The 11369-nt window shown below is 33.9% G+C and overlaps 1 protein-coding gene across 1 annotated transcript in view; it reads right to left on the bottom strand.

The window, feature by feature from the left end:
- The window catches only part of ZNF407 (zinc finger protein 407), a 344239-nt gene that overhangs the window by 300416 nt on the left and 32454 nt on the right, over positions 1 to 11369 (bottom strand). Inside the window, exon 3 of the mRNA XM_037379189.1 lies at positions 6133 to 6247. Within this exon, the coding sequence (XP_037235086.1) occupies positions 6133 to 6247 (115 nt within the window). The remainder of the gene's footprint in view (positions 1 to 6132; positions 6248 to 11369) is intronic.

The following is an 11369-nucleotide window of genomic DNA, read 5'->3' as shown; positions in this document are numbered from 1 at the left end:
CCAGGCTGTTTCCCGTAAGTCACAACTCCAGCCTTCTCAGGAAGGGCTCAGATCCTCCCTGCGCGGCCACAGAAGGTGGTTGCTCTCAGAGGACCCGTTCAGAGTGAGGTGCTTGTGGCCTGACAGAAACACACACATCCTGGATGTTAGAGTAATCAATCTACAGTAAAGTAAAAAATTAAAAATAAAAAATGCACATCTGTGAAAGCACTAGTTACACCTGCCGCACATATCATAGTCACACGGCTGTGCATCTTGATAATTACTGCTTGGAAGTGCTGCAGCACAGGTGCTAGTCTCAATCCCCAACCACCTCCAATACAAATACAAACATCCACTCTCACAAGTATGTCCCTTACGTACCTTGTCTCTTCAGCAAGTACAACTAAATCATCACTATAAACCAATTTAGCATACAAGCTGCTAAAACTACATTTTGTTAAGTCAGAAAGTTGGTCCTGACTTTTCTGTATCAATTGTAATACCAGTCTCCAACAAAAGAGTCCCGCCACCACCTGTACCCAAGTCTCCTGCTCACTCAGTAACTGCAGCCAACTCCATGGCAGACTTCCAGGACAAGAGCCTTGCACAACACACCACAGGATCCATACCAGTTGTCTGAAGATGCCGGGAGCTTTTCTGAATAAAAGCAAATTGCTTCTATTTGAAGCAGTTTTCTTAAGTAGTAGAAATAAAGACCATGTACTGAAGGCCAGTTCACAAATCTAATATAATAGATAACTGAACAAAAATTGGCAAGATAACGTAACACGTATGTTACCTTACTCCATATATTTTTCTAGTATTTTCTTATTGATTTATTTAATGTGCAAGTTTGGAAAGCTGTTAGGTAGGTTCACCTCATTTTTCTTTACTGAAGTAAACATAGATACAAGTGTATGATAGGACCAAACAGGCAAAATGCAGATAGAAAAACTCAGAATAGCTGGATCTGGAACAGTCATTTCACATGCACTTAATTATCTCCGATCTAAAGAGTTGAACCAAATACATATTTTTTGTTTGGACACATCTGTAGGTATGATGTCTGTAATTAATTGTTCATTCAAAAATGCAGTTTCATGATGCATTTGATGATTTAGGTACACAACAGTTTTAGTTCTCAGCATTGACTAAAAATAGTGATTTTAATTTATTCCTGCTGCCTACAATTACCCACAACCATGTATTTTTAAATATTTCCAGCCTATAAAAATTACTAATTTTTGCCACTTGTGTTTATCTGCATTTAGACTTTGATTTGGATAAATTAAGCTCTCAAGTGTTCCTTGCTTTATGAAACTCTGCATGTTGTACACTTCAACACAAATAAATGACTTCTACCATTAGAGGTTTAAATAATGTAATGTATTTCATGCTCAGCCTGAAGCTGGATTCCAATGAAGTTGCTAATGCACGTAATGATTAAGTGTAACTCAAATACTAACTGTGTTGTTGAAAACATGACAGGCAATAATTTGGTCTATTATATTCTGCCATTTAATTCCCTAGTACAGACATTCTCTGACACGTTATGAAGCAATGATTTACAATTATTCAAGCTGCAAAGGTCAGAAAGTGACATTATAATCATCTACACAGAGATCCCTTCTAATGCACAAAAACTAGGTAATACCACACAAAAACAGTTTTACTAGAGTAGCAACTTTCTATTTAAATTTCCCAAACTGCACAAGTATAAATAATTAATTTACATTACAGTACATTAAGGCATCCTTGAAAATATGTTTTTCCTGCTCCTACCAACAGACTTATGAATAAGTCTTTTTTGCTTGCTAAAAGCAATCTTAAGAGCTGACTTTCACTAAAAGTAGCCTGATATTAACAGTAATCAGTCAAAAAAAAATCTGAAAATCTAAAAAAAATTTGAGAACACAACACACGGGAGTACAACCAATTTTTTTGATGCAGCTGGTAAAAGCACATTCTTGTCTATAAAGTACAAGGATCTATTACCCACTACACTCAATAAAGGCACGTATTTTTCTTTAGACATTCTCAAAGCAACCAGTGTCATTAAAATACTGAACTTTATACAGATTAAGATCTCTGAACTATTCTTTGCATTAACAGCAGCAGCAAAAGTGAAGTTATTTCCATGCTTGGGACACTATAACTCTTTTCAAAGCTTGTTGATATGAGGCTTTAAAAAAATAACTGAATTTACCAAAACACTTATTTAGCAGAACATATTATAACAGCTCCAGACTTAATTGGGAAAAGGAGTTTCAAAGCAAATAGAGCACTGAGGAGCAGAAAGTGAAAAAGATTAATACCTTCATCCACCAAAAGACCAAAACAAAGCAAATAAACCCGCAATAAATAATAATAACAAAAAAAACCCCACAAAAACCCCAAAACACCAGAACGAGCTACTTCAGCAAAATAAAGGAAAAAACCCAACCTTTTCTACCCCTCTCCAAATTCCTTTGTGTATAGAGACACTTACTTTTATTCCTTAAAATACTTGACTGCTTTATATGGAATAAACATAATAAAGACATTGTTACAAATGTCCTTTCAATTTTTAAGTAGGTAGCAATAAATGTTTATGTGCATGTTTTAAATACTGAAAATTTTCCTAAAAATCTAAACCTACCTTATACCCATCCTCCTTAGCAGATTTTTTAAAAGTCATAAAGAAAAAAAAAGAAAGCAGCCACCACCCTTACTTGAAGCATGTAACTACATCCCAAAAAAATCTGTTTCTGAAAGCAAAGGCCAGAAAAAGGCAAAGGAATAGTAGATGCACTTTAAAATCAAACATTAATAAATTCTGTTCAAAATCTGAAGTGCAGAACAATGCATTTTTCATGTTCTACCTGAGACATAAAATTTGAAAAATGCATGATAAACCTTTTCACTGCATTTCACCAGGCAAGTGAAACAAAAATTTTAAATGCTGGGCAACCACCATTTGCTCATCTAACCCAGGATATCAGCCAATTTCGGATCCAGACTTTCAAAAATTAAATTCAAATATGCAGCAGTTTGCTACCCACAGAAAATAGATACTACCTCTGAAATAATGGCATCTATTTTATAGCTTTGTGTATGGAAAAGAAAACAATTAACACACATCTGCGATAAGGAAATGAGTAGCAGACTGTTTATTCCAAATGTTAAAACATTAGCGGTGTCCAATTTCTGTGTCATCTAGTTTCTGCTGTGCAGCTGAAGAAAAACAAATCCTGAACTTCAATTAAAAAAAAATAAAACACAGCAAAATTACTGCCTTTTTCAACAACTAAGTGAATTATATACTGTGTACTTTGTATCATGTAAATATGAAGATCATTTGAAATATTAAGACACAGCAAACCCTCCCTAAAACAACAACACAGATACAGCTTTTTTGCTTTTTTTTTAAGACAAAAATTTCCAGATAATTTTTGTCTTTAAAAAAAAAAAAAAAGGTGGTATTTTGAGACCACACTAGACCATGATGTTGCACTGACATTTCACCTTTAAAAAGTGCCCAAGCAGATTCAAAAGCTTTTGAAACGCAATTTATCCTTGCAACTAGCAGAGGGCTTATTACTATGAATCTAAAAGTCAGAGGATAGAATATTAACTACTGTAGAAAAGAAAACATAGTGCAGGACCTTCTGTTTGTGACAAAATTACAGAGTTAATGTTCCTGAAAGATCACTTCACCTTTTAAAGCATGATTTTTAAAAAGGTAAAATTTATAGCAATTAAAGCTAATGAAGAAATGCAGCATGAGCTGCTTATGTTCAGGAACTAATAGGTCCACTGAGCATTTCTAAGATTATTTAGCCATCAATGATAATGAATTGACATTGTCAGTGGTGTTAATGTACCAATGCTCTATAGTGCCACTAATCCGATAGCCAATCCTAGCAATTTATTTTTTTTTTATGTTGCTACTTTATTTTTTTAACCTACAGTACCCAATCCTTTCAATTAAAATAGCAGAAATACAGCACAAGCTATTACACTTTCTTCTCTTCTTCCACATATAAGGATGGCATATTCATTATTTGGACTATGGTTCAAACTGCTCTGGTCATTCCTCCTTCTTCAAATCCTGCTCAATTCTTTAGGACTGTTAGCTACAGTACAAAAACATCTTTTCCAATTAAATCAGTGTTAATATATAATTCTTAAAATACACTTTTGGTGTACATTAAGTGAAATGTGATGATTATTTAACCAGGTACATAAATCAGATTTTTGTAAGCACAGGGTATTGTGCTATATGTCACTTCCGTTAACTGTTTTGCCATATCTAAATTGCACAGCTTCAAGTTGTTGATGAAAATTAGCAACACAATACGACACACAAACAGAAAACAAGTACCTGCTTGGCTACCAGGTATGACGTGTCAGCAACATACAGTAAGCAATCAGTTTAGCAAAGTGACTAACATTCAAGTCCACAGTTTAAATCATTCACACATTTTGTTCTCTCTCTTGCATACCCATCATGAATTGCAACTGACAATTGTGTAATTTCTGAGGCAGATTCTAAGAACATGTCAATCCTGAAGTGAAGGAATGAGTTTTTGAAAAAATGAGGTAGCGCTTAATAATTTTAATTCTCTTTTTATAAAAGATACGGTATTAGCTATTTTGAGATTTTTTTACTTTTCCTCTCACAATTAACATAGTTAAATAATATATTTTTTCAGTTTAAGTTAAGGTAATTGAACAAAGAACCATTGTCAAGTTTGTTGGCAACTTGTAAGGAACAGAGTTTAGCCTTAGCTAAACGGTCTTATGTCTCTGTAGTTGTTAACTATCTTCCATGCCAAATTCTTGACAATTCATATAGCAGACAGTAAAGAAGATTTTTCAAATATAAAATAGCCTACCAAGCTTAACATTCATTTTAAACATGCTGCAAAATAGAGAGTAGCACAAGTTATTCCACTACCGATATTCAGTAGACTTAAGAATTAGGCTCATACATTTTTATTTCTTGTTTCAAGAAGTCAGCAATTAATTTTCTTAAGTGAGTAAAAACATCCAAAGTATCTCATAATGCTGCATGCAAGATTATTTGAAAAACAGAGATGAATCAGTGAAAATCACTCAGCTGCATATTCAGCTTAACATTCGCTTGTCCTTTAAAATGTGTAACTCACTTTGTCCTGCAGTAGATCAGTATACTAAGGCGAAAAAAAAACCCACTCCTGCTGAATATTATCCCCAACATCACACCACACCATTCATGTGTGCACTGCATCATCTAATTGAACCTGTGCTGTTCTACACATTAGCCATAAGGCTGCTATAGCAGGTTACATAGGTTTGAGTAAAATGTTTTTATATGATGCATATATTAGTTAATTTCTCCAGCATAATAACATTAAAATACATTTTTAATCAGAACTAGGGTATTAAAATCCAACTTTGAATGTCCTATGATGTACCATATATGCCATGGCATTTTAAAACCTTTTAAACATTTCTGCTAAATTAATTAGTTTTGCATTAAGGAGTCTCAATGCCTTCTATTAAATGCAACACATTTGAAGGACAATTAAACATTATGAACAATCCTTCTGAGGAAATAACGATTAAGTAAAAAAGAAAAACAAGATTTTTTGGGTAACAAACAAGAACACAAGCATACATAAAAGACTTCAATTTATTTTTAAAGTCTTATGCCTGCAATATTTTAGATCCGTTTGTTGGAAAATCATTCTTCTGTTTTGTTTTCGTAAAGAATGAAAACCCTAATGGAGTCCAGAAATCTGTTAATGGTACTAAAATTATAACAGTATAGCAAAAGAAAAAACCCCACACAGTAAAGTCTATATTATATATTTTTTATGTCTTTAAATGGAATTTACAGTTCTCCCTGGCAATGTGAATGAACATCCTATAATTTAGTCAATTTACAGATTACAGGTTCAAATTGACCTTGTAGCCCATAAAATTGCTCATCTTCAGTGCAGGATTAGAAGTGGGAAAAGAATGTCATAACTGTATTTAAGGAATTTACCATAACAATGGAAAGGAGGATATGCATGCATAATTTTAGCCACTCTTGCTCACATCACAGTTTTCAAATCTGAAACAATGCATATCCTGCACTCTTCTCCTGGTTAACCATGTTGGAGACTGTTTCAATTTACTCACCCACAGACATGACACTTGTATTCCCTCATCCCAAGGTGCCTCTTGACATGGTTTCTGGCATCTCCGAGCTGAGCTGTTGCAAAATGGCATATCTTGCACTTGAATGGCTTTGATCCTAAGTAAAATTTAGCATAAGATATGAGTTGAATTAGAATAATGTATCACCCACGGTTAAAGAAATAAAAAATCCTGGAAAAAAATAACCTTTAAAAAAGCCTATCCCACATTTAACCTGTTTGAGATTTTTGCCTAACAGAAAAGGTATCTCGTACAGAAATTTATAACTCCCAGGACACAGACAGTATATACTATACATTACTCATTAAAGTTTCCTTAAGTTCAAGATCACGGAAACTGTACTCTTAACTTTTAATAATAAATTACTCTTTTTCATTATTATTTAAAAAACCCAAAAAGCATTAAATTTGGAAGACAATATAGTAGGCAGATAACCTTTCAACAAGACAGCAAAAGTTGTTCTACACCTTTCTCTGTTTCCAAATGCTGAACCTCAGGTAATGGTCTTAAGGTGGCTTGAAATTAAGATAAACTGCAAAACGTACCTGGTTTTTAAGCAAGTATATTTAAAGTAAAGTAATTTTACAAGTCTTCCAACTTTGAGTAGATTTCACATTAGCACTGGTATTTCAGATTTGTTCTGTCACACACAGAAAATGATTCATCACCTAGCTACTGTAATGACATGCAATGTATGAATATACAGTGGATAAAATATTATGCCTTTATGACTGTTTTATGGTCAAGAATTTATGATTATTCTGCAAACCAGAAGTATTGACATTTTGGCTATTATTTATTTCAAGAACAAACTTTAATATTAAATGTCTACTGCAGACCAAAGAACCCTGAAATTATTTCTCCAAGGAGAAAGTACCAGCCTATTTCTTGTACCACATCAGTTCAGCAAAAAGTCAAATTATTTGTCTATCTTAATTAACAGCAATCCATTCTTGAGGGTGGAAAAACCATTTTTTTTTTACTGAAATAGTTAAATTGGGCATATGTCAGTCCCCATGTTATTACACAGCAACACCATTCTAAAGCATGCTGTAGTACTTTCCAATTTTCTGACCATTAAATCCTTAAATCAATAAATCAAAATCATAGAACTGCAGTTAAAAGTAAGTACAATATGGTCACAGAGTCTCCATATTATGTTTAGTATATGTTTTGTGAAGTACTTCTTCCAATACAGTTAAGCATAATATGAAATATGTGATCTTTAATAAATATACATAAAGAGCTCTGATAAGAAAAATGTTGCACTATATCATACTTGATCAATGAACCTTTTTGCTTTGCCCTTGAAAACAGAATATCCTCCAAGAATCCATTGATGAAATTGAGGATCTTAGTAGAAAATTTTAGAGTCTTAAATTTCAATTTAATTCCCAAAAGCTGACAAAAAATGAAGCATTTAATTTTAATCTTCTAACTGAAATAAAAAAGTCAACAGTACTAAGCACGGGCAGACAAGGTTGAATATTTCACAGTTCAATGACAATGAAGCCAGATCTCTTAATACTTCCATTTCTACTGTTGGAAGTAGATGTAAAATATATTTAGCACCTGAATGGTTATATCTAGTCAGCTTTATATGTTTAAATGTCAAAAGCAGGTTGAGACTGCAGCTAACAGCAATCACATTCTATCAATCACACTGAAAAAAAAACCCAGTTTATTTAAATGATCCTGATAAAACTAAATTAATCATTAATTTGGTGACATTTCAAATCAACACTGCATTCTATAAAGAGAGCCCATGCAAATAAAAAAAGTCTATCTTTGCATTAAATAAAAAAGTATAAAAAGTTGATGTTTTAACTTAATCTTCAAGACTAATTGCACAATTAATAACATCAAGGCCACACTGCAGAGGATTTTTGAAATCTGTTGGTGTTTATACTGCTCTTTTTTTGTCATACAATTCAAATACCATGTGGATTCAATCCTGTGTTCCCCTAGTTTCTCTCCTGCTGGTTAAATTGTAGATTTGTTCCTCATTCTCTTACTGCAGGTGTCCCACAGTGTTTCCATACAAGACCTTTGCTGTTTTCCATTTATGTGACTCCTTTGTGAAGAACTCAAGTTCAGACCAATCGTAGCTACGGTGTCCTGACAATACAGAAATGTATTATTCTATTGACTGCTCTCATCCAAAAATCACTGAGGCCTTGAGGGTTTTTTATTTCTTTCTCAGACCCAGAGCTGAATACCTGTTAATATCTCCATTTAAACTCCATGAAAATTCAAGCGCTGGCAGGCTGTAGCTAGTACTTATCACCTGAAACAAAGGCAGCGCAACTCAATTTTAGGCTGCTGGTGCCAAATTTGTTCCAGTATGTTCTTGGATCAAAAACCCCAAAATTTTATACTTAAGACATAGCACGAAGAGTTAAACTAATGGGGCAAAATATCTGTATTTGCCATAAGGCGATCTGAAACAATGCTGAAGCAATTAACCACTTCTTAGCCATACTTGTATCGTCACAAACCTTAACAGTTCTGATACGCTGTGTTAAACATGATACCATTGAATTCACACTTGGCTTTTAGTTCCCAGAAAAATGATAAAAATACTCTCAATATATCATCTTTCCAATCAAATGAGTTAAAAAAAAAGGGGGGGGGGGGGGGGGGGGCGTTGTCAAAAGTTACTTTACCCACAAGTTATAGCTTGGACACAAAGTGTACATTTTCTGATGTTAACAATAAACAATTAGGCCCTTAACAAGAGAACTGGAAAAAGAAAAAAAGAAACAAAAACCACCATCAAATTGAAAATAGACCAAATTTTACAGTTCAGGTCGGACAGACACAAACCATGCTAGTGAACAGCAAAAAGACTGGAGATCAAAGTCCTTATTTTACATTAAGACAATTGAGACCCAAAACTATAAGAAAAAATCACTGCTTTATCTTTAAGCCAGCCAAAGGCAACACCATCTGCACCTGCAAGTATAGCTGCGTCCCTAGCTCAGGCCCAATGCAAAGTCAGCAGAGTTGCATGAAACACCATCATACCATTTCCTCCTGTGTTTAGGACATGGGGAGTAAGATACCACATTGAGCAAACCTTCCATTAACTGAGAAATCTGATGAGAAATGAAACAAAGATGATGTGGTTGCAGGTGATTTTTCCTCAGATGTTGATTGTTAATTAAGTTTATGGGACCTCCATCAACTGCAAACTAAAAAGTCTTCCACCTCTACTACTTTTATTTTTCTTTACACTTCCTCATTTTCACTTGTCAACATGTGATGGACTTACTTGTTATCTCCTCTCTAGCAAAGCTTCCCTTTCATTTGCAATGTGAAAATCTCCTACGTTATTTAACGGTATTTTGAAACATTATTTTTCTATTAATGGAAATCAGTAGTTGTATCTTTCTACAACTTTCCCTTCCCACCCCCACACTGAACTATCACCAGTTACTCAACAAAAAAAAGGCAAGGAGTTGGATATGGTTACACATACATACATATATAGACATATATATGCACATCTGGATGCTGAAGATTTTTTAAAAAGCACATAATCAGAACAATAAATGGGAAAACGTGCAGCTCTGCTCCTATTATGTACCTGGTGTTACCCTAGAACAGATGAGAAGCTAGAAATACCCTGCTTTGCCTCACCAATATTATAAGCCACCGTATATTCACTTGGTGGAGTAGGTCAGTTCCCTCTGCTACCCCTCCCAATAATCCAAAAATATTTGTTTCTTATTCAACTGTATTCACTGTGATACGGGATGGAAGAAAAGGTTCTGTAAGAAAAAATATCACAAGTATGAAAATAGGGATTGGAAGAGAAAGCCTTCTTCCCATTAACTATTAATAAAAGTATCCGCATTACTATTTATGTGAATAAGCAAAGCATAAGAAAAGCATTGCATATAAAGGTGCCATGAGAAAGAGGGCAGATAAAACTCTAAGCTGTAACCCTTCTATAATTCCTCCATATGCACCACCAAAAAATGACTTGCAAAATGAAACATATCCTTTTACTGCTTTGCATATTTAGGGCCATCCAAAAGCACAATAAAAATATACTTCATGATAAGACCTACACACAAGATGTTAAAAAGTACACTAACTTTTACTAAATGTTACAATCAATGATGTAACTTATGTAAGTAGGGTTGCTTTGTCATATATTGATAGTTACCTCACTTTCACATCCACATTAACTTGATTTTAAATGCAATTAATACATATAGTCAAGGAAGACTAATGGACTACATTCTGCACTTAACCTGGTGGACATTTTCAAATGGCACAAGTGACCAGTGCAAACCTATTTTGCATTGTAAACGACTAAATAAATCTTAATGGATTAAGAATGATCAGCTATCAACACACAAGGGAAATTAAGTGCTGAAATGCCTACATTGATTATTTTAAATTATTAGCCTTACTCTGTTCTTGAATTTGTATGCTTTTAGTGAGCTTTAACACATTTACAAGACTTATTGACTATAATTACAAGAGAATTCAAGTAATGGACACATCAATTATAAGCAACATGTCTTGACCAGACAGTTGCATAAAGAATTCTAAAGAGAGCTCCATTAGCATCCTCCCCCTTAGTTTTATTCAGTTTTATCTGCCGTAAGAGGGCATATTAAGGGCTTATACAACTGTTCTGACCATGTGAACACGAGCGTCCCTCTGTAAGACTTAACACTGCATTCAGAGTTGGATATTAGCAGAAGCTATACAGATAACTACGTTATTGACAGGACAGAAGTAATGCTGAAAGTATTAAGTATGTGACTTACTGGCATACATGAATACTGCAGTTATAGTAAAATACTTTGAAAGGTTTGAAATACAATGTCCATGTTCCCCAAGATTAATTTTAAACTTTGTTGTCCAGTCATGCCCTTGGCTTTTCATAAAAAAACCTTACAAAACTATTTTAGGATTATGCCAGGAATTACCATTTTTTTATGTTTCTTTTTTCTTACCTTTTTGTTCTCTTCCTTGTAACCATGCACTAAGTTTCAAATACTGCATGAATTTAAACTATAGCTTCCATAATAAGCCATTATTTAAAAGTACAGTAAAATAAACCTTACAGTTTTAATGAAAATATGTTCAATGAAATGTGAATTTATTATTCAAATCCACTCATAAATTCAACCATGGAGACACCACTTGTCTAAGCAGAGCTCAGTGATTTAGAAAAGCTGTCTATTTAAAATAAAGAA

Source organism: Falco rusticolus, chromosome 3, assembly GCF_015220075.1.
Source record: "Falco rusticolus isolate bFalRus1 chromosome 3, bFalRus1.pri, whole genome shotgun sequence".
In the NCBI taxonomy this organism is placed as follows: domain Eukaryota; kingdom Metazoa; phylum Chordata; class Aves; order Falconiformes; family Falconidae; genus Falco; species Falco rusticolus.
The sequence above is the reverse complement of the archived record's forward strand: the minus strand, read 5'-3'. Positions and strand labels throughout refer to the sequence as shown.